Source organism: Gymnoscopelus microlampas, assembly GCF_963454915.1.
Source record: "Gymnoscopelus microlampas genome assembly, chromosome: 6".
NCBI lineage: Eukaryota > Metazoa > Chordata > Actinopteri > Myctophiformes > Myctophidae > Gymnoscopelus > Gymnoscopelus microlampas.
This window is the reverse complement of record NC_139943.1, coordinates 23,409,336-23,436,801: the sequence shown is the minus strand read 5'-3', so window position 1 is coordinate 23,436,801 and position 27,466 is coordinate 23,409,336. Positions and strand designations below refer to the sequence as shown.

At 42.2% G+C, this 27,466-nt stretch overlaps 1 protein-coding gene across 1 annotated transcript; it reads left to right on the top strand.

Annotated features, from left to right (window-relative positions):
- Window positions 1–1,941: 1,941 nt before the first annotated feature.
- On the top strand, window positions 1,942–26,420 carry hsd17b12a (hydroxysteroid (17-beta) dehydrogenase 12a). Its single transcript, XM_084059146.1, has 11 exons — window positions 1,942–2,252; window positions 15,077–15,123; window positions 17,656–17,731; window positions 19,843–19,950; window positions 20,984–21,048; window positions 21,748–21,792; window positions 22,955–22,989; window positions 23,860–23,941; window positions 24,027–24,092; window positions 24,794–24,943; window positions 25,188–26,420. The coding sequence occupies exons 1-11, from the start codon at window positions 2,072–2,074 to the stop codon at window positions 25,326–25,328; spliced, it is 996 nt and encodes a 331-aa protein (XP_083915272.1). The 5' UTR covers window positions 1,942–2,071; the 3' UTR covers window positions 25,329–26,420.
- Window positions 26,421–27,466: the final 1,046 nt, after the last annotated feature.

The following is a 27,466-nucleotide window of genomic DNA, read 5'->3' as shown; positions in this document are numbered from 1 at the left end:
TACCATGCAGGCTAATGGATAGGCCTACATTGTTTGCCACTCTTGTGGCTGCTAAATGTCATTGGCACAGGCTACTTGTTTGTGTGGGAGCCCTAAGAAGTGTGTTAAAGTTTTGTGATTTTAAGCTGTGTCATGTGAAAAATAATAATTTAAAATGTATGTTATTAAATTAAGTTATGTAGCCTGCTCAAGGACGGGTGGGACGGGTGGGACGATCCTCTATATCATTTGTGGAAGGTTTTGTATAAATCAGTGCGCTAAAAATGAACACAGCATCACTCTGGTCTCATTCACGTTCATTTCGATCTGTCTTTTGCCCCAAAAACATATAGCCTACTTACAATTGCAGTGTTGAGGCATATATAATACAGTTTCATACTCTGAAAACCCTGTCATGTATATGACAGCCTTTACTTTTAGAATGAACGCTTTAGATTTTCTGAATTTCGTGTTTAGTTTTTGTTACTGTGTGACGTGTGTGTGTCTGTGTGAGGATGTGAGGAATGGATGTACGCGTGTGTTGGACACGCTGTGACCAATTGCCTCTCTGTGTGCCGGACACGAGGGTTTACTTATGGAAGAAAGAGAGTCAAGTTCAGAGAAGGGAAACATATAGTGTTATGAAGCATGTTCGATTCATTAATGCGACTGTCAGTGAGAAATTAACTGAAATAAACGGATGGAAAATCACATGGCTTCTGTGTTTATGTAACTCACACGCACAGCCCTCCTCAATGTTTTAGATGGGGAACTACTACGAAGTCAGTCTCGCGAGTGTTCCGCCCAGCGGAGGATTGCTGGGGTTTGTAGTTTGGTTGCCTTTTTTGTCATCCGTGCATTTAGTGTGTATACTACTCTGTGATTAAATGGAAACAAATTAATGGACAATAATAACAAAGATACTGGGGACTTGGTGCCTGTGTTGCGTGCATCCACTCTACTTCACCTCACCATGGATGTGTGTGGTTCTTTTAGTAGGCTATCATCATCATTATTGCAGACAGAATACCTAAAATAGCTGAGTGAGTCATGGCCAAGGTGGGAGCTGACTGATGACGATGACTGACACATCGCTCAGCCAACAGGCTCCATCCAATGGGCGGGACGACATGCACTGTGTCTACCAACCCGCGTTGCCATGTTCGCTTATTATAAGCGACTTTGGGTTTTCTGTCAAGTCGCTTGTAAAGTTGCGGGTTGCGTTTTTTTTGGGCTTGTTTCTAAAGTGTAGTTGCTTATTTTGGACTCTTTTCCTAAATGGTGTTTATTCATCCCCAGATGAATATGTATTTGTCCACGGGGGGCACGGACCCCCATCTGAAAATATTTTGGGATACAAGATTTATGTTGTTAAAAATGTTTTTTGTTATATTCCAATATGATTAATTAATTAAGATTTGTTTCCCCTTTAAAAGAAAAAAAGCACATATACAAGCGTTGCAACGCGTTGTGAGCTTGTAGATCGGCTATTTTCAAATCGACGTAGCGTAGCCTAGTCGCTTCTTTTGGGCTTGTTTTCATAGACCTGGTTGCTTGTTTCTCTCGCGTAACCTGGCAACGCTGGAGAGCATCCTTTCATTCATAAAGTGGTGTGGGCACTGGGCAGTTCTTTGGGGGTATCGCAAGGTTTCGTAATCTCACAGCAAAAAGCCGACAAACCTGCTCAGAAGAGAGCCAATCACAAGTGCCGGATGGGAGCTGTGTCGTAACAGCGGACCAATCGCCAGTCAGTCCGGCCCGACCCACCCTTTTTCATAGAGAAATCCAATGAATGAGGGGGGGAGCCGTCTGTGACTGACTTGTAAATGCGCCAAACGGTGGGGGGGTGTACGTTGACGGACGGGGATCGCAGCCAATGACGTGCGGGGGAGGGTTCGTTTGACGGCTGCTAAGAGTAGGAGGTGGGCGGGGCCCTTAAAAACAGGCCAGACTAGTGTTGGTGAGTTGTGGGGAGTGTGTGATGCTACAACCTCCTTATAAAGGGACTGTCTCACATTGTGGCTTGGAAATTAGAGCCTAAAATTTGGAGGTCTCCACACACACGCGCAGAGTCACCGCTCCACCAGCTGCCATGCATTCGTTTAACATGATTGAGGACATGCTGCTCATGGCAGAGAAGCCTCTCTTCTGGGTCGGAACCTTCACCATGGCCTATGTGGCGTTGTGTCTCATCTACAGACTGCTCTCAGGCGTTAGGATTTGGGTCTTGGGGAACGGGCAGCTTCTCAACCCAAAGCTGGGCAAATGGGCAGGTGAGTTGGTTTATCAGCGACACTACATTTCATGTCACGAGGAGGAGGGAGGGCAGCTCAAAAAACTACTCGACGTCAAATCTCAAAATCGGGTTATTGGGAAAAGTTAATGGGCAAAAGAAAAAAAACGGCTTTCTGGACCATTTTGTGTCTTCATTCGTGGTGGGGGAGGTCTTACGTAATAGTCACAGGTAAGCAGACTGATTGGCGAGATAATGGCTCCTTATTAGCCCAATTAGTTTGATTTGTTTCGTGTTTAAAAGCCGGACTGGCTCCAAAGAATATTGTTCACCCACATTTTTTTTCTCGGTAAGACGGATGCCCTACATTGGGGGAGCCGTCAGCCAAATTGCGCAGGCTATGCGCACTTTGAAAGAGCAGTGTATAGCCTAATGTGTGTTAGTGTTACTGAAGCACATTCAGCCCAGCCGCATGATGTGGGCCAAACCTGCATGTCCAATTAAGACGTGACCTACATTTAGATTGAATTCCATGCTTTCCACCTACACACCAATGCCGCATTCGACTGTTAGTTTACGCCACTTTATTTCTTTGTGATAATTCAGTAGTTTGGCGGTCGTCTATCTGAACATTTTTAAGTCTTGTTATATGGGGTCGGTAAGGGGGTTGTAGGTTTGAGCCCCCCCCCCCCCCTCAGATTGTCATGGTCTTTCAGAGTTATCTGCGTTATTATTAGACAAAGCTTCTAATGTTATTAACCGGGTCTTAAAATGTAGTCATTTTGGGGCACTTCAATCCAATTACAAGCGACGCGCTGTTAATTGTACCAGCATGTTCTGTTCTGAGGAGTCTGTCTGATCGGAGTCGCTCTGGTGAAGCTTGACCCACTTCTCTCTCCTCCGGTCTCTTCTCTGAGGAGGATGTACTGCTGTCTCCTCTCTGAGGAGGATCTACTCCTGCTGTTCTGTCTGTGTGTCGAGGAGACGCGCTCGGTTTCTTACTGCGCAATCCTCCACCGCTCCACGTTCCGCCTTTTGCATCTCAATCACCCCACCATCCTTCACTACCTACCTTATAATATCCAAAAACATCAATCAATAATGAATGTTAAATCAGCTTTCCCTCTCTTTCTTTCGGGTTTTGCTCCCAAAACCGGTCAGTGGGGATTTTTAGGTGTCCATGTGGGGGGGGCACACCGGTGAGTCATGCGCTTTTATTTTTGCTCATTGCTTCATCGCTTAGTCATCCTTTTGTCACAGGAATTGTGAAGCCCCCACCCCCCACCCCCTGCTTCCTTCCTATATGGTTATTCGATTAATTGAATACACAGGACCTCAATGGAAACGAGCCCTAAGGCTTTCTTGGGTTTATCCTTTTAGCATCCTTTTGTATTGTACTGTAACTGTAACTGATGCTTATTTTTGCAAACCGTTAATAAAGTATTCAATCAATCAAAGCTACGTCTTAGCTGAAAACGCCTCAAAGGAGACATATGCGCTCTAATTTCTCAAGCCAAAGTCACGTCTTTGCAACTGTCTATCTGTAAATGAATGGCTAATCTGAACACGTGCGCAGACGTTATTTTGAGCACTGGAACACTCAACTTTTTTTGTGTGGATTGGCCACTCCCTGAAGGTAACTGGTTTGTCTCGTCCTTCGTGCTGGACTGTCTGTTCATTCGGTTGCCTAACGACGGGTATCGTTTGACTGGCAGACCGGCGGCCCCTGACGGGTGGGGGAGCAGAGATGTGGCAAGGAGGCCGTCTTGGTTCACTTGGTTTTTGCTTCTGGTTTATCCTGATGTGCAGGTCTAGCCCGGGTGGCGCAATGCTGCGACCACACACATACTTTTATTATGTGTGAGGTGGCATCGGTGACTCATGTGGAGAGTGAAATGCATTGATTTAGACTAATATTGTATTGGCCTAACCAAAACTAACATTTGGTTTACTGCTATGCTTTGGTTTACTGCTATGCTCCAAACATGACCTTGCCCTTTTTTCATCTGATAGTTTTAGTCCCAGTACTGTACAGTTTGGGGCTGCTCATTAGTGTTCAATAATTTAATAGGTTAAAGGTAGCCTACTGTAAGTGATATGTTTAAAACATTTTTTTTGTTGAGAAAATTAAAAGCTCTATATTCAGATTTATTAAATGAGGGGGGTTCCCTGTCTCTCCAGCTTTTTAATAAACAGAAAATAACATTTGAAGGTGGGTTGCCAATTTCATCCAATCAGGACAGGGTACCCATTTATCAGCTTCAATGTACAGTTCACTTGTGTCTGCTTATTTCTTTGCGTCTTCATCATTTATGTTTAGACAAATACTGAAAAAACACTATAGCAGTGGTTCTCAACCTTTTACCATTTAGCCATTTAGTTTGACTCTGTTCCACAGATAAATATTGAGAAAATAGCCGATCTACAAGCTCACAACGCCTCGCTCTTTGGGAGGCCTTGTGAGGTTGTAGAACTTCTGAACTTGTGGAACACTTGTTTTTCTTAGCCCCTACATGGTTGACTTGATTGATTTTCATGTTTAAGTGAGAGTGTTCTGCGGGAGTTGAAGTGGCATTTCAGGTCTGACTTGTGTGTGTGTGTGTGTGTGTGCCTGAAGTTAACCACTTGACTGTTATAATAGGCAAACATTTGGCAAAAGAAACTCAATTTAATGCATCGCAATTTGACACATTGTAAACTTGTAGGCGAGTGGGGGGAGTAAAGTATAGACCCCTGGAGGACCACAGTCCGCTTAACATTTTAAACCCATCTTCATATAATTGGTACTCATACTATATGGAACCACTTTCATGCACTCACTCTGTATCTCAGAGCAGGAGAGTGGACAGTTCAGAAACCTGCCTACCACTGACTCATCAGTAAGCAGATTTGGTCATTTCAACCAAGATTTAAATGTCTTTCTTTTCTTTAATTGATTCAAGAACAATGGCTTCTATTTGACCATGCTAAGAAAGGATGTAGTTTCTATTGGCTTGGAATCTCCATCGATGTCATTGGTAGGCAAGTTTCTGATCTATCCACCGGAGCCCACCTCTGAGAGAGGGAGCGAGTAGACTGAAATTGTCCAAAAGCATATTAGTGAAGATGAGGTTGATAATGGGTGATTAGACGGTGGTGTTGAGCTGCAGCCTACCTGTTGTGACTACTAGTACTAGCTACACTGAGTGAAGTGTGCAGATAACAGCTGCAGGATTTACTAAGGAACCCCTGTTGCCATAGAGTGGCGTTCCCTCAGTACATGGGACCCCTAGTGGCAGAGAATGGAACTGCATTATGAGTCAAAGCGGCATCCCCCAGTGTTGAATAGCACACCGTCACTGACTACTTAAAAAAAGCCTCCCTGCAAACACTTGTTCTGAGGGCTTTAAGCTTGTCATAACAGAAGCAAGCATTTCACTGGAATATAAAGCATTTTCATTATTGAAACATACTGTAGATTTGCTTGCTTGCTTTACAAATCAAAAATAGGTTTTTCTGGTGTGTTTTCTTAACCTACCAATTTTTGACATTTGTAGTTGTTTGTGGGTCAGTTTTGAGCAGGGCTTATTTGGAAGTGCTTTTTGCGGTAATGCAGGAGAGCGCTCCAGGTCTCCTCTTTTCCTCCTCTGCTCGTGCTAGTGTTTGAGAACATTTCCTATTATGTAAGATGGCTGTGGCCATTCATGAAAACTGCACACGGTTTACAGACTGTTGGCGCACCCCTTCCAATAAAAGTAAAAGTTAGGATTTTGATTTGGCTGCAAAAGACAAACGCACACACTTTATTTTAAATTGGGCCAAACGTTGCTCTTTCCCCCCCCGACAACTTTGTCGACTCGTGTTGGGTGCCATTTGTACGCCAAGATGAGAAAGAATTCATGGTGTCATTGACTATTTTCATGACTAGATGCTGCAGTTCATTCATGGTAAAGGAACATGCAGACATGTGAATGAAACCTATTGCTGTGTGTGTAATGCAGGGTCTTTTCTCTAGGTGTGTGTACTGTGTATGAAACGTATTGCTATGTGTGTAATGCAGGGTATTTTCTCTAAGTGTGCGTGTAGAGATAGAGCGAGAACGCTGCTTTTCTTGTCATGAACATGCTCTAGGACACATGCCAGAGCAAGGGATGCTGGGTAAAGAAGAAAGGGGGAAAAAAAATCTGCAGCTGCCTACACACACACACACACACACACACACACACACACACACACACACACACACACACACACACACACACACACACACACACACACACACACACACACACACACACACACACACACACACTACCATCATGGTGCTTTATTTCACTCTCATATCATTTTCTATCTCTTTTTGATTCTTCACTGCTATTATCCCTCTTCCATCCTCTTTTATCCCCTTCTGTACTCTCCACTGTGTCACGAATCACAATTCATATATTTCTTCCTGCTATCTATTTCTATTCTCAGAGTATGGATGGGAAGTGTTCCATCGACCTGTCTTAAAAAAAACATACATTTTCTTTGCTAAATATAGTATATCGGGCCTGAAAGAATGTAGAACTGAATTTACGTCTGGATCAATAAAGGTCCATAATTATGTACATGTACAGTAAATTAATCGGATGTTCATAATATATTACTAATCATTAAAAAAGAGAATCTATCTTGCATTCTTGTATTCACATTAGGCAACCTACAGTAATTACAACTTTAAATCCGTTATATCTAACATAACTTAAACCGATGTCCCGGGCTCAGAAGTAGTTGGCTCGCTGGTGGTGCTGTAACAACACATTGACTTCACATACAGTCACCAACATATTTGGAAAGCCATGGTTTAAAGTGAGTGATTACAATGACGTCTTCTTCTCTTGGTTGTCGCCCAACTTGTCAGTCAAAAAGCTTTTTGTTCAGGGAGTGGTATCTGTTGACGGGCACCTCTAGGTATCGGTTTGCAGCTTTCGTGTAATGCAGTAGTTCCCAACCTGTGGGTTGGGGTCCCCATATGATTTTGGGGGGGTCCCTAGATGACAGTGAAGTGACAATTTAAGGACTTGTAGATCTGCCATTTTCACTATAAAAGTTATGCCTCAACTGAGTCAACTCCTACAATTCCAAGTGCTTATCAGGGTTCAAATCAAATATGATTATTTTTGGGGGTCGCGGCCTGAAAAGGTTGAGAACCACTGGCGTAATGGACACATTTGCATTCAGGTTTCATAGGGGGTCCAGTGTTTTTAGATAGGATGTTTATTGTCACTGTATTCAACATACAATGACATTTCTTTTAGTGCATCCACTTAAAATCAAATCAACAAAATGTTTTGTCTGTAGCCTCATATTGAGGCAGATACACAGTGTACCGTGTGTGTGTGTGTGTGTGTGTGTGTGTGTGTGTGTGTGTGTGGTGGTCAGGGTGTTGTTTTGGGTTTGTGTAATCTATAGTGTTAGAATAGAAAACTATATAGAGGTTTGTTTTATTGTACTTTATTAACCACTTTTATAGATTGTGTTCCGCCAGGGGCTATTCTTGGTCCCCTCCTTTTTGCTCTGTAAACCAAATCTCTTCACTGAAAATGGGCAATCTACATGGTCACACCACGTCGTGTAGATCTGCTTTTTTTGCTGAATGTTTGCCTATCTTCGCTAACATGCCCAGAATTGGGATGCTATGGTTCATGTGGTTAACGCACTTGAAAATAAGCTCCCAATAATTTACTTATTCACAACAGCCACATCCAATGCCTGATGAAGCTTACTCTAAGTGCCTGAAATGTAGCGTACATATTTCTCCTTTTTGCAGATACTACTTTATCCTGAACCTTCTTAAACATCCTGGGTTTGTGGGTTGTCTTTATGCATGCCTTTAGGTATGTAGGCCAGGGTATCTTTACGTATGCTACTGTACTGTAGGTATCGGTTTCTAGCTTTCTTGGAATGGACACATTTATACATGCTTTTACAAGCTAGGTAGGTATCTTGACGTGTACTAGGTATGTAAGGTATATGGATGTTATGGCCAACGGTGCATGGCTATGTCATTCCACATTGTTCTTTCATTAGCTGGCATTTGTGAAACATCTTTCATCTCTTGTTGGAATGTAGTGTTCTCCATTTAACTTAAATTGGAACATGCAATGCAGTTGACACATTAGCATTATGGGTCTGTTGATGAGGAGTTGAAGGAGTAATCAATATTTTGTATAATTGGCAGAGAAACTGCATATGGGTGGTTAGGATATAAAATTAGATCAAAAGAACTGCTTGAGGATGATGTTTTGTCATGTGAAGTAGAGTATCCCCCAGAATGGGGATGCTGGGGTTCAAGTGGTATATCCTATCCACTTAAGTTGGCACACTGACACACGGCTGCTACATCAGTTGCTGTCTTTGAGCACATTTAATTAAATTTAAAAATGTAGAGTTTAACTCACTTGACTTAATTATGTATATTATGTACTGTTAATTGTGCCTTGGCACACCTGACTCCAATATAAGGAAGGTTGAAGGCGAGGAGGGAAGAGATGGCTGCACATCTTTAATGTCCTCTTTAAAACCCACCTTATTTCTCCCGGAGTAGTTGGGGTGATGTAAACCATTGATTTTTCTTTATAGAAAAAAAAACGAGGCCTGTGACTTGAGTGAGGCTATTTTTTGCCCTGTGCCCAAAAATAGATTATTTCTATCTTAGGCAGTTCTTAAGTACGTTTCTCTCTATCTGACCCCCCTCCCAGCATCCTTATTTCTTCTCCCTCGCCCAATCAAGCTGTATTTGTGTCGACTTTCATTTTGCCCATGTGACTTTGCTCCCCGTTTGTGTGTGTGTGTGTGTGTGTGTGTGTGTGTGTGTGTGTAGAGAGGAGGGGGATTGGCGTTGGATCTTCTGCTGCAACCCTCCTGCTCCCCTCTTTCTTTTTCTCTGTGGTGGGAGGGGCCCTTGGTTGACAGTGGAGTGAGGGGTGCGACAGATTACATAACCGTACATAACGAGCAGGGGGCATGCGAGGTCCGCAGTCCCTCCTCACTGAGAATCTTAATTGGAGAGTGATGGAGGGGAGCAGGGAGAAGAAGGGTGTTGCAATTTGTATTTAAAAATAAATAAATCTTTTAACAGTAATTTGTAATTTTGTTGAGCCTGCCAATAGAACCGGCTGACATGCGTGTGGGGAAAATAAAATGACAAATATTAAACAATATGGAAAAAAGGAAAAAGTGTCTTGTTGGCTGGTCTGTGTGGTCTCTATAGGTGGAGATGTGAGGAAGGATGCAGCAAGGAGTTAGCTGTTGTCGTGGTGATGTGTGTGTGTGTGTGTGTGTGTGTGTGTGTGTGTGTGTGTGTGTGTGTGTGTGTGCTAGTGGTGGGCTTGTTGGTATTCAGGTGCTGCGGCAAGCAGGCAGCTCCCAGACGATGCAGTGCAGGCTCTCGGCTATTTTTACTCCACTTGCTGCTTTTTTTAGACCTTTGGAATAGTGAGCTAGGCAGTGGCAGGGACTGTTCCACTGCTAGGGAGGGATTGAGAGAGGGAGAGAATAGAGAGAGAAGGTGGGGGGGGTGAGTACTTCTGGGATCCACTGCATGTTGCACATGCGCCCCCTTCTGGCCATTTGTAGAGCCAACATAGAAGGCTAGTTTGTCACTCAACTGCTGTAAATTAAGGAAATCATGTTCACCCAGAAAAGCAACTGGTAATGAATTGAAATGCAAAGAGTGGCTGTGATACTCTGGTAGTTTTGTGAAACAACATACCGCATATACACACACGCATGCACACAAACTACATGCAGATGCAGTGAAATATAATCTATATACAGTGACTTAAACCTCTCTTTTTTGCGCTTTTGTGGTACCCTGTCTAGCTCACCATCCTCCACCTTTCATTGTCAGAGTGTGCATGAGCGTCAGTACTGCTGTTGCTCACGTGCTTGCTTGCGTAGCCCCCTTTTTTACAGGCTGTGTGTGTGTCTTACAGACATAATGCGCTGCTCACGTGAGGGGAATTAAATCCTGCTGGGGTACGTCGTGTGCGTGTGCGTGCCGCCGTGCGCGTGTGTTTTAACAATGGGGATATTTGGACACAGTGTTCTTTTGGAGTGCATTACAGGGAAAGTTGAATGGGGGATTTTCCATTTTCCATTCTGCCTCCATTTATTGCCACTGTTGCTATTTGAAACTGTCATATTCTGTGCAATATTTGTCATAGATGACTTGGAATGGGTACATATTCCATTTCTACCAAACATCCAATCCAGACCTGGCATCAGAATGTGTCCTACAAACTCAGATTTTTTTTTAGTATGCACTTTTATATTGGCTTTAAATTTATTCAACCTGTAGAGAGCCACCAACCAATTTCAATCATCTGTATGTCCCAACTTAACTTGCCCAATTAAAAAGGGTAAGGGACTATTTTGGTTCCATCAGTGTTAAATTAACACTGGGGATTTCACTGTGTACCAAAGCCCCCACCCCTTCCCTGCACCTTCCCTCCCACTAAAGTTATTGAGAAAACTGTGGCATTATGTAATCGGAAGATGGGCAGTATTCATTCATAAGTACAACATTTGTACTTATTTGTGTGTTTGAGGGGGTAGGGGGTGGGGCTGAAATCTTAACATTAGAAAATGGCAATTGGAAAGTGTAGAAGAAATGCATGACGTTTTGACTCAATAAGCTCAATTGTTCAGTTGGTCAAGTGTTCAAAGTGTTTTTCTTGATCTGGTTTTCTATCTCTTTCCCTGATATTAAGGTCCTCTTCATTAGGATCATTTCTATCTCTTTCACTGATTAAGATGCCCTCACTCCATCTCTGTGAAAATGTCTTCCTGTTGCACATCTCTCACCCCCCCTCCCCTTTTTTTTACCATCTCTTGTTCAGTGCTCTTTTTGCTGCCGTTCATGCATGGTGTAACTTACTGTATGAGTTATGAACAACATGCATACGTGCGCTGTCGCACGGCAAACGCAGCTTGTAAATGTTTGCATGCAGTAGCTCCACATTCTTCTCATCCAGGTTCAAATGGTGAAGTATTGAGTCTGTTCACATGCATTCTTGGAGGTTGTACAGCGTGTGCATGTGCACAATGCACATATATTCTTTGAGGTGGTTGAGTACGTTTATAAACACACATTCCATTGAACTGAACTTGCCAAGTGTCATGAGAAAGCAAATGTAAGCCGTATATAATTATTATGCTAAAAATACCTGATCTGCAATCTCACTTATTTTTGTGACTCATTGTAATTGGCCATTTTTGCTATTTTTGAAAATATATTTAGAGTCACGTCCCAGCCCAAAATGTACATCAGAAGAAATTCATTTTATTTTGAAATATAAATGTGAAATATGTGTTATTTCTTTTGTTCCTGCTTAGTAATATAATATTACATGTAGTTCAGGGTCATTGGCATGAAATGTTGTCAATCAAGTGGAGCCGGTCTCTCAGTTTACTGTATGGTTTATCTTCTGTTTCTGCTCTGCTTGTTCCATCAGTTTGAGGTGTAATTTCTTTGTTGAAAGATACATCTCCGAAAGATAAATCTCAGAAAGAATGCAGGCCAACCTGCAGAGCTGTCCTAAACCATTCAAAACTAATTGGTCTTGGGGCCTACGGCTAGGCTGGGGTCCCACTGAAACCTATTGCCGTAAGCATTCAGATCTTGAAATGTAATGCCAGGTTTTATCACATGGTGTGGGACGCTGTTACACAAGTATAAATGATGCTTTAATGGGGAATTTCACTTAAAAACCCATCTGGGGTAATTTCCGTCTACACAGGCTTTTGTGTGCACCCAATATAGAAGGTTGCTTGATTCAATATTTTAGATTTGATCGGACACTAAACTCTGAGTATAAGCCCATTGAAAACACTCATCCCTGCTTCTGGTGACTGATATTGTACTTCTGTTAAATGAGACCTCTATTATTTTTAGAAGTAATTTAATTATGTTCATATTTTATGTAATGTTGCATAATAAGGAGTCCTGTAAGTTCCTGCATGAAATCTACGCTTGAAATAACTTTTTGGAAAATGAAGGTGGACGATATCCGTCTCCAGAAGCAGGGACGTGTGTTTTCAATGAGTAACTATTTACTAGTACTACCATAGGATAATAGGTTGTGTCTGATCAAATGAATGAATATCGTCATCGCATGACGTGTGCTGACAAGAACGGTTTGGTAGCAGTAACCGTTATATTATGGATATGAGCTGATAATAAGGTAACATCTTAGAATAGACAGTATACAGCTATTTGACATGGTCATTGTACTTCTGTTTTAACCACTTAACCCATTTAGACCTCAGGGAACCCCTATTCGTTGTTATACCTTTCAATCCGGGAGCCCCTTTTTGTAACATTAGCTGTCAACATATTTATTTTTGAATTAAAATCAGAAGTTTTTCAGAAAACTTAGGTCAGGATTTAGAAGGCGTTTTTAGAATCGGCCTCAGGTCTAAATGGGTTAAAGGAGTTGTTCACCCAAACAATTACTTATTTTCTATCAATTACTCATGCCATGAAGGCGTTGAATTCATGGATATGTTTTAGTTTTTGTCGCGTTCCTAAGCCAATCATTTGAAAGTCAGTACGAGACTCTTTCCGTCAACAAATTATTGGCTCAGGAATGCGACAAAAAATATCCATGAATTCAAAGCTTCATGGGGTGTGTAATTCATAGACAATAAGTAATTTTTTTGTGTAAACTACTACTTTAAACCCTATTGACCGGGGTCTATATACGCAGCCCCCTCCTTTTTTCCCTCTACACAAAATCTCTTCACTGAAAATGGCCGATCTACAAGCTCACAACGCGACACATGAGCTTGTATATTTGTGAGCTTGTATTTTTGACATTATTGCTGAATGTTTGCCTATTATGACACAGATTCGGGACTCTAGGGTTCATGTGGTTAAGCATGTTTATGCCTATGAGATTCTAGAGCTTAAATTAAATCTCTGCTTCACTCTCTCTGCTGTGCCCCACCATCTGCAGGCTGAGCCAGGTTTGGTACAGCCCACTTCCCATTGAGTCTTTTGTGGCATGGAGCATTTCATTCTTAACATGGGGGGAGGAGGACGTTTAAATATAACCACGGCTCTTTTTTTTACTTTTTGACTTTGTGCTGCTGATGCTCTTGCCCCTCTCGTTCTCCCTCTGCCACTGTCGTTCTCCTTTACTCAGTCGTTCGCTCTCTTCACTCCTGTTCTATTTTTAGATGCCCTTAGGATCCCTCCTCCACCCCACCCGCCTCCTTCTCTCTCCCCTCTCCATGTACGTCATAACCCCCCCCCCTCCCCCCTTCTATTTCTCTGTCCCCCCTGCCTCCCTCTCCACTTCTCTGCCAGAGAATGGCTCCCATCCATATTAATCTTTTATTGAGCCTGGCGAGCGTGATGCACTTGTGCATGTGATGAACTTGTGCATTCCATGCAGGGCATGCATTCCCTTCCCTTGTTTTCCATCAATTCTCTTTTCCACCTTCCTCCTTCAACCATGCATCTCTATCCACCCAACGTCTCTGTCATTCAGTTCACTCACTCACGCAGTCAGTAGGGGCTGGGGTTGACAACCAGCTCTGGTTTAAAAATAGTTCTCTCTTGAACATTTCTCTCTCCCGAAAGAACATCTCTCCACCCTTTGCCCAGCTGCTACACCCCCCCCCCCCTGTTTTAATTGTTTTACTCTGCTATCTGTAGCCTCAAAGCAGCCACAAACCTAATACAAGAATTAATAATGCAGAGTAGATGACTTGAATACATGTGGATGATGTATTAATAACATAACTACTTATGGTATGTGTTTGTGGAGCTACTTGGTAGCGTAGTGAATGCTGAGGTCTGTCTGAGCCTAGAAAACTATCGCTGTCTTTGCTCTAACTCTAATCCAAATCATCTGTTCCAACTTAATCTACACCATCTCCTCATCTCCTTCTTCTATACTATCTCTGTTTGCTCCTATGCCTTTGTAGTGGCAATCCAGCTTGATTTAACATCTCCATTCATGTAGATTTGGTATTGTTGATCAGCCACTATCTGTGCCATCTCTGGTCCAACACTCCCCGTCAATCGGAGATCTCCACCTACCAATACATCTGGGGACATCAAAATCCAAAGTAGTTGCTAGAACAGCAGTGAACGGCCACTAAAAACCTAAAGCTTTAAACCAATCGTATCACCTCCCCAATATGAAGGACCACCCTAAAGATTTTGGATTAGTTCTGCAATGCAGTTGTTTTCTAAAACTCTTTCTGCAACAAAGGCTATATTGTCTTCAATCTCTCGTTGAGTGAACCGTGTAGAGAATGATATGAGTCTATACCGTTGCAGCTTTTGTACTAATAGTCAAAATGGTGGAGCATAATGTTATGCAGGAATATACTGTTGGTAACTGCTCTGAATTTGTGGCTTCATCATGACAACAAGTTAAGTTGTATTAGTTGGTTGGTTTGTATGTTGTTACCAGCTGTACGTTGGCAATGCATTGCGGGTTTGTAATCTGTTGTTTTTGCCAAATGTTCTCCTATGACATTCCCAGGGTTCAAGCCTAACCTAAAACCTTAACAAGTGTAGCATCAATCTTTTTGCCCATGGCAGTTTCATTTCAAAATGTTCTTTCAAAATACAGATCTCTTTCCTTGGTAACGTTGCTGGTTATTCTCATGGATTGTTCCACTTGTTTTAGAGATCCACAATGAACCCCTTTGACGATGTGACGATTGTAAAGACATATTTTATAACATCAGTTGACTGAGTTGAAAATTATATGATTGGACTTTTGCATGTGTGACTGAAAAGTTCTGAAATACAAGTGTTGAAAAGGGAACACATATCTGAACAGAATTCTGACACCGCCCCCCCCTCTTTTCTCTCTTTAGTTGTAACGGGAGCCACAGATGGAATCGGGAAATCCTACGCAGAGGAGGTGAGGCACCAAGACCCCGTTTTTATTTATTTAATTTCCATCATGTAGAAGCTCAGTGACCAACACACACTCCACTTTAGTCACATGGCACAGTATGTGAATGGACCTATTAATCAATACGTGTGCACACACCCCCACACGAACAAGCACCATTCACAACACATTCGCAATATATTATACATGCACACACCTGATGACAGAACTGTTTTAACTACTTGAACCTCCATTCTCTCCATCATACAGGGACGGGTCCCTAACCACTTCAAAAAAGCAAGGGTGACCCCTCTGTACAAAAAAGGAAACCAATTAGACCCTGGCAACTACCGCCCTATTTCTATTCTTAGCCCCATCTCGAAAGTCATGGAAAAAATAGTCTATGAACGGGTCGATAAGTACCTTGCCGAGAAAAATCTAATTTACAAATTCCAATCTGGTTTCAGAACAAACCACTCCACTGACACATGCCTTCTCTATTTGAACGACTCTATCAAACAAGATGTCGTCAATGGCAAATATTGCGGCATGGTCATGCTGGACCTCCAGAAGGCCTTTGACACTGTTAATTACCCAATTATGATCGATAAGCTCAAAGCAATGGGTTTTGATGATACGTCGGTGAGCTGGATGAGATCCTACCTGGAAGGGAGGGAGCAAGTGGTGGAAGTAAACGGCACCCAGTCCCCTCCCCTCCCAGTGACTTGTGGTGTTCCGCAAGGAAGTATACTAGGACCTTTACTGTTCCTGATATATGTGAACGATATGTCTTCAGCTTGCGACTGCAAACTGTTCCTGTTCGCAGATGACTCGGCTCTGCTGGTCTCGGACAGGAACAGGCTGCAGGTTGAGAAAACTCTCAGCTCTGAACTCAACAAGATCTGCACCTGGCTCTCTGACAACAAACTATAATTACACCTGGGTAAAACTGAATCCATCCTCTTTGGGTCCAGTCCTAACCTTAGCAAGGCTGAGAGCTTCACGATCAAAGTGGGTGATGATGTTATCACAAGAAAGGAGGAAAATACCTACCTGGGTTCCATCTTGGAGGCAAACCTCTCCGGTAACAAAAATGCCGAAAGAGTGATCAAAAAGGTTAACCAAAGAACATGCTTTTTGAATAGGATTGGATGTCTTGTCAGTAAGAATACTCTGAAGATTCTTGCAGGGGCCCTCATACAAGGTTATTATGATTATGCATGCACTTCATGGTATCACAAAACCTCCAAGGCCTTAAAAACAAGGCTCCAAACATCCCAAAACAAACTAGTAAGGCAACTTCTTGGCCTCAATCACAAAACCCATCTAACCCCTGCTCATTTTGCTAGGATTGGATGGCTTAGGGTTGAGGACAGAGTACAGCAACTTGCTATGGGCCTGGTCTTCAAGATACACCACAACATTGGGATCCCCCTGTATTTGTCTGAATACTTCCTAAATGTTATTGAAGTCCATGATCATAACACCAGAGGCAGCTCCACAAATCATGTGCAACCCAGATTTGGCTCAACAAAGGGAATGAACTCGTTCTCATGCTATTCATCAAAAATGTGGAATGCCCTACCTAAAGGAGTGTAAAATCCTTCTCACTTTCAAAACTGCCCTAAAGATACACCTTCAGGAGGCTGCAATTCGAAAATGGCTCCTGTCTAAGTCTTAACCTACCCCCCCCCCCCCTATTTTTCTTTCTTTTTCTTCTCTTGTACATTTTTTCACTCTTCATACCAGTAACCTGTAAGCTGATTGTATGACATTCTGTATAGTAGTGTGTGTATATCTGTCTGTCTCTTATATGTCATCATGATTTGTGTGCATGGGGATCTCATCTTAAACAAGCTCAGTGCTTAATGAGTCTCCCAGTTTAGTAGACCTTGTATTGTGATTTTTTGTACTTCCATGTACTGATGTTCTCATGTCTTACTAAATAAAGTACATCAATCAATCAATCAACCCAACAGTGTGTACTTAGTTGACCAGGCTCCCTAAGGGCTCTATACTTGGTCTGCACCTTCCCCCCTCTACACCAAATCTTTGCCGAGTATAGCCGATCTACCATCTCATAATGTTGCAACACGAAAAGTTATGAACTTATAGATGTGCTGTTTTCGACAAATGTTCACCCCAGAATAGGGCTGCTAGGGTTTATATGGTTACAAGAGTGTCATTCTGAATGAATGAATCCCATGTGGAGCGTGGGATTAAAACAAACTTTAACAAATAAAGATGTATAGATAACTCAGTGACTGGGCGTCTGAAAGAGATTAGTAACTGTCACATACTGTATGGTATTGTATGGCCTACATCAATGTCTTTGTTAATATTAACCACTTAAACCCTCTACTTAGTGAAATTGACCCAAGTTCTGACCTCTGTACTTGGTCTGCTCTTGTTTCCCTTTACACCAAATCTCTTCGCCAGAAATGTCAGATCTAAGCCCACGCGTCGTGAGCTTGTAGATCTGCTATTTCTGGGCCCAGAATAAGGGGTGCTAGGGTTCGTTACTGTGTCCGTTACTGAACAGTGTTCTCTTGTGTGCAGCTGGCCCGTCGAGGATTTGCCATGATGCTGATCAGCCGCTCCCAGGACAAGCTAGATGACGTGGCCAAGTCACTCGGTAAGTGTGTGTGTGTGTGCCGTCATGGAACGTCTCTCAGGGTTGAGAGGATATTAAGTGGGGGGATTAGGATGTGTGTCACACTGCAGTTTTTCCCTAAATGTCTTGCATTAGAGGTTTAATGTATTTCTTTTTAAGACTTAATTGTGCCATGCCAGGATAGAGCTAATGTTAGCAGTGCGTGAGAAGGGGGGAGGGGTGACATACGACGAATCGTGAGACAGATTGAAAGCTGTGACGTCACTGAAGTCTGTGCCAAGGTGGTATGTGATCCAACTGGCTGAGCCAGCCAACAGGATACCCGCCGTGATGGATATAAATTGGACTCCTCCAGGTGGTTCCTCTTGTGATGTTACAATAATGTCTGTCTTACAGGCCTTGTGACATAAAAATAATATAACAGTAAAATAGGAAAAGGTTGGGAGAGAGATGTTTGATTCAGAAAGAGTAGTTTTTAGTTGAAGTCAGCCTACATATTATAAAGCATAAGGCTTTTTTCCCTTTTTTTTCTGGAGGTCTCATCTGTTCCCTTATACAAATCCTTCCAGGGGGTCCCCAGCTAAATTGGTTAATATAGCATCACAAGTTTTAGTTTTAACCACTTTAAACATATTTTGTACTGGCTATTCAAAAATAGTCGATCTACAAGCTCACACTGTCACTTTGCGATACACTGTGTACATCTGCTATATTTTACGTTTTTAAGAGTTGCATTTCTTTAAATAATTTTGAATTCTTTAACACAAATCTTCTCTTCTGTGTGTTCCTGTCACAAAATATTTTCAGATGGGGGGGGTGATATAAATTTGGGGGTCTTTGTAATGAAAAGGTTTGAGAACCACTGTTGTAATGTACATGAGAGATGCATGTTGGGATCCCCCCCCCCCCCCCCCCATCCATCCTGTGTTTGCTCTGACAACGAGCTCCCACAGTGCAATTTTGCCTGTCGTGCCTCAGGTCTAGGCGGAGGGGGGCTGATGGGTATAGTCACGAGCCTGGGCGCAGTGTGCCAAAACCCTGGCACTCCTCCCTCACAGTGAGCCTGGCAAAACTGTTAGCCCTCCCTCATAAGTCAATCCACCATGCTGACGATTCACGCAGAGTTGAAAATTTGACCTTTTACTATTTGACCAAGTTCCATCATTGTTTATGATCACTTAACCTTCCAGTTCCAACCTGTACTTTCTTTTTAACTTAGGGTGATGGCATGTCACTGTCAGGATTAGCTGGTTCGTGTCACTGTCAGGATTAGCTGGTTCGTGACCACATGAACTTGGCAACAACCTCAGTTAATCACCAATCTGACAACCAAAGTTAAAGTCTTTAAACATGTGTGCATTTCTTTTAGCTTTCAATTATCACCTCGGTTTATTTTTTCTTAATTGATTCATGTGGTACTGATATCTAAATATAGACTCATGAATTGGATGTTCACTTATAGTTCTAACATACCCCTCCCTCCTTTCGTTCTTTCTTTCTCCCACTCTGGTTCTTTTTTTATTTTTAAATGTCTCTTTATCTGCTGTACCTCTTTGTCTGCGTACATACTGACACACTGCTATTCTTTAGCTGCTGCTATTCTTTAGCCGAGGCACATCCCAAGAATTTTACTCTCATAACTCCTCTCTACCGCCCATTACACAAACCAGTCTTTGGACAATAAATTCTAATTGCAGCATGCACGTCATACACGGGGAAGAGAAGGAGAGGAGAGGGGAACGAGAGAAGGGGGTTCTTGGTTGATTGTTTGGTCCATAATGCCCCCTCCTGGTAGAATTTGGTAGTGATGCAATCTTTGTGCTCTATTAAATGAATTTTTTCTTAGGGTATGTAGGTTCGTTGGGCCGTGTAATGTGCTTGTATGTTGTGCAGGTGATGACGGGTAACATGATGCATAGTTTGAGCGGTCACAAAGAGGTTTGTAGGTGAGAGGCCTTAGCCTTCTCTTACAAACATGCATGATTTTAAAAGCAAATTGTATCCAAGCCTTGCGACACTTCTTTCCTCTCACATTTTGCATGTTTTTTCACCCATGCAAAAACTCATGTTTATAGGTTTCTCTTTTATATATTCTTGGGATATTACTTATTCCATTCTTCCTTCATTCACAGAGGCACAGTTCAATATCGAGACAAAGACTATCGCTGCAGACTTTGGCAGGACAGACATCTACCAAAAGATCGAAGCTGGGCTGGCTGGCTTGGAGATTGGCGTTTTAGGTAAGAAGAACTGAATCCCCCTACCTTTTACTCCCTTGCATAGTATGGTACATTTAATATGGTGTAAGTTTTCTGGATAGGATGGAAATGCATGAATACATTTTGAATGTGATATTACAGTATCTAAGGCCTAGATGTGGTGTCCGGTTGGGTTTCACAGGGTGAATTGAGTAACTTAAATAGCCATTTTTATGAGGGAACTTTAGCCAACAATGGATTCTTGGTGCCTGATATTTCTTGTGTGACTGGTATGTACAAACTACACATCACACGAAAGCCCACACCCTGCATACCAGTGTAAATAACAGTTTTATTAACCTTGGCTTATCTTCCAAGCTGTCATGGCTATGACATATTGACACAAGGCCAGCACTGGAATTTGAAAAGGTTTACAATGCTGCTGTACATTTGGTATGTTGGAAGGAAAGTATGAGGAAAGTATTTCTGAAGATGACTGTTTGGAAAGAGTACGGTAGACATATATCACTATATCTCTGGAGTAGGCATGCTTTGGTGCTGGTGGCAAAGTGCCTAGATTTAAATTATTTGGGGGTGCAAACCCTGCCTGCACCAACATCTCTTTTCTTACTCCTGAGATGGGAGTGATTACAGTACTTTTGATTTATGAAGTTTCAAGAAACCCACAAAGTTGTATGAAATGTATTCACACAGGCAGAAACACAGACGGGCACAGTTGCTATACCCTGTCACTTCACTTGTTGCATGCCGGCAGGGTAGCAAAGTACAAACGTTTTTAATAGTACTTTAGTGTAAGTGAGTTCACAGTATATTCTGAATACAAAATTGAATAGAATTTCAGTTGTCTTATTGAGTCAAGAGTGCTTATTTTTAAATTGTTGAATCAAACGGTACAAAAACACTTTGTCCTTTGCCTGATGTGCTTTGCTTTCTCCAACCAGTTGTAAGGCGTGGTTGTGCCTTCTAGGGTAAATGCTTTTGCTGCCACCTATCGGAGAGAGAAACTTTACTCAATTGCATCTCATCATAACACATTTCTTGTGTCTTTCAACAGTCAACAATGTTGGTGTTTCATACCCCTATCCTGAGTACTATCTCCACATCCCAGATTTGGACAATGTGAGTTTTATTCTTCATAATTAATGTATGGGCTCTTAACTTGATCTCTAGATTTTATTTGTTTTGTAATGTTTGTAGAGTGACTAGGTGTAATGCCCAATTTCGTATGCCATTTCTGAAATGTAGGCATTATACCTAGTCACTCTACAAACATATATACATGTGTAGATCTTTGTCTTGAGGGTAGGATTAGGGATAGACCTATCCCTAATCCTACCACCTCCTTCCATGTCGCTGAACTTAATCCAATTTGTGACATGGCTTTAAGGCAGAACAGACAATCATTTCACCTAGAGTTAAAATGCAAAGTATATTTGCAAACTTAACAGCTTAAGCTGATTTTCTTTTCCTTTTACTTGATCCTTTGCAAGTGGTCTGGCAGGCCCATTGCCAGGAATTCTGGACCCCATGACACAGATAAAACATATCCTGATGATGCCATTACAGTCTTATTTATACTAATTTGAACGACGGCGTCCTACGCCGAGCTACAAGCTGTGAGCTTGAAGACTGGCGCAGCAAAACGTTGTGCAATAAAATATAAATCGAGTTTAAGATTGGATTGTTTTCAATGTATGCTTCCCTACTACTGTACATGTTCTGCAAAAGGCTCATTGTTTCAAAACTTGGCTAAAATGAGAATCTTTCAGCTAGAAGAGTTTAACACCAACCTATCTGCACGTTCTCTTTGCTTTTCAGTTCATCACAAACATGATCAACGTCAACATGACCTCAGTGTGCCAGGTACGTTTCTCTACATTACAACACTGCTCACCTGGTACTTCTGCTTGTCCATTCTACCAGGAATGGACCTGCATTGACTAGGGGTCACTGAGGACCAGGCTTTTTGGAACCACTGTAGACCAAAGACTTGATGCCCATTGCCCGTTGGTGTATCTTTCTCTGAAGTATTTTTGAGACATGGTGTATTTAGCTCTGCACATTGATAAAGTTTTAATCATTTGTCTACTGATTGATTGATTGATTGATTGATGTACTTTATTTAGTAAGACATGAGAACAACAGTACATGGAAGTACAAATTCACAATACAAGGTCTACTAAACTGGAAGACTCATAAAAGCACTGAGCTATTTAAAGGGACCATTTTTGTGTGTGTGTAGCCTTATGGGTTGGGTGGACTGAGGGCCTTGTTTTAAGCTAATCTCTGTAATAAAATAAAGTGACACATTTTCTTACAATTCTGCCCCAGAATTGTAGGTATGCCATGAACAGAATTCTGTCCTCTTCTAAGTGTTTACAAGCAACGTTTTAGAGCTAGAAACCTCACAGGCCCTACAGTATATGTGACAAATTGCAAAGATAAGCCTGAGAGTGAAATGGGGGTTATGGGGTTAACACAAAAGATTTTAACTGCTACCTGCAATGCTGCCGTCCGTTTCTCTCCTCTCTCTCCGTACTTTCTTACCTCTCCGTTCCTCTTCTTTTTCCTTCTGCTGTCTCTACTGCCGCGCTCTCTGCAGTCAGTCGGTGGTTCCCAAAGCAACAGTGAGCTACACCAACGCTGTCTGAACCCACCTCCCACGCACTCCCATTCTGTCTCTCATTCTTTGACTCTCTCTGTGGTTCTGTCTATCATTCTGTTTTCTCTACACATTAACATCCTCAGTGATAGTTTAGCACTGAGGATTTAACACTGAGGATCCTTATGGATCCATTTGTATTGTGAAATTTCTGTCTCGTCATTTTCCACTGTCTCTGCTTTCGTCGTCTTTTGTTCTCACATCTTTTTTTGTCTCTTCTCTTACATGGTACACAGCAAAATCATGAGTGTTAATTTAATCGGGTCATGGGTGTGTACAATTGTGCAGGGGTCCATTTTTACAGTCTGATAGATTTTGTGTGTAAACTTGTATTCAATCCCCTCCATCTTTCTGTGTTTATAGATGACTCGCTTGGTGCTTCCCAGAATGACGGAGAGGTGAGTGTGAATGAGATTCCTCCAATGTTTTTGAGTTTTAACATGACTGCCATCAGACGCAGCAGAGAATGCAAAAGCCTCTTGTTTTTCCAAGAACATTAACTGTGTGCTGACACCTGTTAAGGTGATCTCTCTTAAAAAAGAAAAGGGAGAAAAATTCTCTCTCTCTCCGTCCTTTGTTCACACTGCTGACAACCTTTTCAATTCACACAAAGTGCACTCCCGCCCGATTGGCCGCATCGATCCCATGTGTTTCCCGCCGGCCAATGGGAGTGCAGGCACATTTGGTGCCGTGTGAGACTGGCGTGTCACTCCACTACATCACTGCAGCAACAGGCTGCCATGGCAACACACACGACACATGTGCAATATTATTCCATTGGTGTGAGCTGAGGAAGACATACAAGCATTTCACCTACTATATACTGTACTGTATGTAGTACATGATTAGTTCAGTCGTGTTTGTTCCCCACAGTCATTTTCCACATGGGCATACTGATGTGTGAATATTACTGTGTGTGGAAGAGTACTACGTATATTGTACATTACTGTTTGTTTGTTTGTTTGTGCATGCATGTCTATTTGCAGCATGTTAGTACTGCAGTGTATATGCACTGGAGTGTGTGTGTGTGTGTGCTACACAGTAAAATCCTCAGTGTTAATTTATCCATTTGTAACTCTGAGAGAGTACATTATGTCATTTGTACACTAAAGTTAAATGAACACACATGTTACTGTGTATGTTTCCTTGTTGGTCACTTTGCCATGTTGGCCCCATGTGCTGTGAAAATGTTGGAAACAATCTGCATTGAACAGCAGAGTTGATAATCGATATGCTCCTAAATGTGTTGGGTTTTCTTTCTTCCATAGATCCAAAGGAGTGATTCTCAACATCTCTTCTGCCAGTGGCATGTACCCTGTCCCCCTGCTGACTGTGTACTCTTCTACAAAGGTGTGTGTGTTGTATTGTATTCGTGGCCGAAGTAGGCCCTCTTTAGTGAGATTTTCTCAAACATGTCTTTTCTCTCTGTTTTCAGGCCTTTGTGGATTTCTTCTCTTGTGGTCTGCAGGAGGAGTATAGACGTCGGGGCATCATTATCCAGGTCAGTCTGCACACTGTTTTTAGCCCTGCTAGTGAGAGCACAGGGCTCTATGGATGACGATGTCAGACAGTTCAAACCACTTTGTTACGGTTGGGTTTAAGGAGCAGGGTCCAGGACCCCAGGGGATCCTCAGACTTGTTCGAAAAACAAAACATGATGAACAGGGGAGAAACCAGATTGTAAATTATTAGAACAATGTTATTAGAACATAGTTTGGTTATAAATTGTTAGTAAGCAGTGCATTTGTGGACCTGAGGACATGAATTTCACCATAGTGTTAAGGAACAAGTTGGAACTTGCATACTGTACCATACATGGATACCATGCATAGGAAAAGACCCCCATCTGCTGGTTAGGCTGGGTATATCCGCCCTAGTTGTTACATTCCATAAGAATAATGTTTCAAATATCTGGTCGTCAGGTAGATTGTGGTATGTCCTCAAGACAATTGGACAGCCTCCAAAAGAGGCATAATTTGGCAACCTAGTTATTCGACATCTGGCCACATAGACATACAGTAAACTGTCCTTGTTAGAGCATTTACTGTATTCTGTCTGGTTTGTGACCTGTGTCATATGTTATTCTCTACCGCCTCTTTCCTGTCATTCTTAACTGTATTGCTCAATAAGACTGTTTAAAACCAATTATCTTTTGAGTTCAGCTTGTTAACTGCACCCGTTTGTCTCCTCCTCTCTCTGCAGAGCGTTCTGCCTTTCTTCGTGGCCACTAAGATGACCCGCATCAGGAAGCCCACCCTGGACAAGCCCACTCCAGAGCGCTATGTAGCGGCCGAGCTAGCCACTGTGGGCCTACAGAGCCAGACCAACGGATACTTCCCACACGCTGTCATGGTAGGCTCAATAATTTTGCTACACCACTGCTGTTGCTGAGACCTAATGCATGGCTATGGCTTTGTTCAGGCAAATCCCTTGATCTTTAGGACCGACTTTCCATGCTGTTATTTGCAAGTGATCGGATTTGTGTATTCAGATGTCTTTGACCTATGTGCTTCATTTATATACTACTGTGCTGTTCATACATTGTAAATAACTCTGTATAAATCAATGTGTACCCCCCTTCCCCATCTCTCCTCAGGGTTGGGTGACTACTAGGCTGGTTCCTAGCAGCCTCGTCATCTTCCTGGGGGCAAGGATGAACCGTCTGCAGCGGACTGGCTACCTCAACAGAAGGAAACTCAGAGCAGCGCAGAAGAACGGAAGTCTGAAGACGGAATAAAAGATGATGAGGCTTCCCAATCTGCATTGGAATCGGGAGTGTCTGGCTAGAAAGGAAATGTTTGTGTGTGTGTGTGTGATATTATTCTCTAGGAATTTCACCTCTGTGCCTTAAATATGATTGCGTGTTTGCACATTATGTTTGCAACCTCCATTCAGGTGTAATTTGGCCTGGTGTGCAGTAGGGCTTCCGCAATTTGCTATAGCCAAAATGGCTGCTAAAAGGAAGGCACAAGGTGAAATGATATCATCCTCTCGGCAAAAGGGAATTCAGTTTTTCCTGTTTAACTGAAGGACTTACTTAAACGGATACCTGTGTGATTTCTATTTGCTCTGCTGTTGTAAGCAGTGGTAAAGTGGTGGCGGGCAAATTACTTTTATTATTATTTTTTATAACAGCCACATTCACATCTTGCGGGTGGGGGGAGGCATGACCAACAACTGAAGGCTATTTAGATATAAAAGCTCTATGGGTCAAGTCCATTGTTTGGCAGAGTACGATGCCTATATTAATCTGTTCCTTAACCAGGGATATAGACGCACTTCCTCATCACACATCAATACCAGTATGAACAGTATTAAGACACCCTTGTAAAAAATATATTGATACCAGTATGACCAGTAGTAATATTCCACTCCAACATTAGATTGCAACTTGGTATAATGGACCCATGATTTGACTTGATCTTTTACGCTACAAGCATATTTGTAAATGGCCTTCAGTTGACTGGCGTGGCCCTCCCGCCACCCCCAAAATGCAAGTGTGGCTGTTATAAAATAAATTATTATGAAACTGTTTTGTATTTTCTGACTATACCAAAGACCCTTAAATGACATGCAATAACATCTATGTACACAGCCTAGTTTTCTGTTATTAATGTGTGCCAAAGATCTCTGTATGAATTGTTTTGGCCAGTGTGCACCAGAATTATTTTATCTGGGCAGCTAAGGTGCCTTATGAAAATTTCAGGTGCAACTCTACCGTGTATTGGAGTATCAAGAATTGTTTTGAATGTGGAATGCAATGTGCCAATAACTTGTTTCTATATTTGTTAATAAATAGCCCTTTACAAAAATTGTATGCGTGATCTGTTATATAATAATGGGATGTCCAGGGATGGTGAGGTGGCTAGTGGATTCTTACCCAGAGATTCACACAATTCTCGCCACCACCCACTCACAAAGGGCATTTATAAATCTCACCCATCCACTAGTACAGTTAGACCACACACTTGCACATGACCAAAGGCTTGGTCTACTGTAAATGCACCTTCACCAGATTTAGATGTTCGGCTGCTCTAGGTAAGAGCGTCTGCTAAATGCCTAAACTGTAGGTACAGAGTGGTGCCTGATCTGAGAGGGAAGGATGTGTGTAATTGAAGCATCACTGTCTTCATTTTATGCTCCTTATCAAGGAATCTTACTTTGACATAACGGAGGTTGTCATTTAAATTCCTGGGCTGATTTGTGTTCCCAGTCCACCCTTGTACAAACATTAATCAGCATCCGTGGCATTATCATGGCCCTTCATCCCATTGCGCTATGCCTTTTCATACAAGTGCACAACCCCCAACACGTAAATGCTTGGCATCACATGCCAGCATACCAACTAGAAAGTTGCGCCCAATTACTCGGCGCACCTTTCTAGTAAGTTGGAGTGAGCGTTAAGGGATCAAATAAGGTGTACTTATGGAGTGAGCAAATAAAGTGATTAAACTAAAGGTTGGAGTAATGTGTTTTGAGATGAGACCTGTGCTCCGAGGAGCACTTTTTCTAGTTTTCCTTTTCTTTTTTTCCCCCTTGTTCCAGTGAGAGTACTATGGCTGCAGCATTTTGAACGAGCTGGATTAAAGTTCCACATTCAACCTGTCTTTTTGGGAAGTCCAGCAAAAAGCTAAGTTACCGTACACATAGTTTGAGTTCCGTGTGTGGCTGTGTGCACATGTATAATTATTATTATTTAGATGAATTAAGTACAAAGGACCCCAATGGAAACAACTTCAAGCCATAGTGCTTTCTTGGGTTTCTTGTATTGAACTGTACTTCCCTGTGCTTGTCTTTGCAAACTGTTAATAAAGTAAATCAATCAATCAATCAGTATGAGGCAGATAGATGAAGATAAATAGACAGTGGTGGTGT

Bases quoted from the DNA above. Each gene is read 5' to 3' on its own strand.
- hsd17b12a (XM_084059146.1), top strand. From the start codon at position 2,072: ATGCATTCGTTTAACATGATTGAGGACATGCTGCTCATGGCAGAGAAG. The intron at 21,049-21,747 runs GTGAGTTTTATT...TTTGCTTTTCAG, and splicing joins ACATCCCAGATTTGGACAAT to TTCATCACAAACATGATCAA. The intron at 22,990-23,859 runs GTGAGTGTGAAT...TTTCTTCCATAG, and splicing joins CTTCCCAGAATGACGGAGAG to ATCCAAAGGAGTGATTCTCA.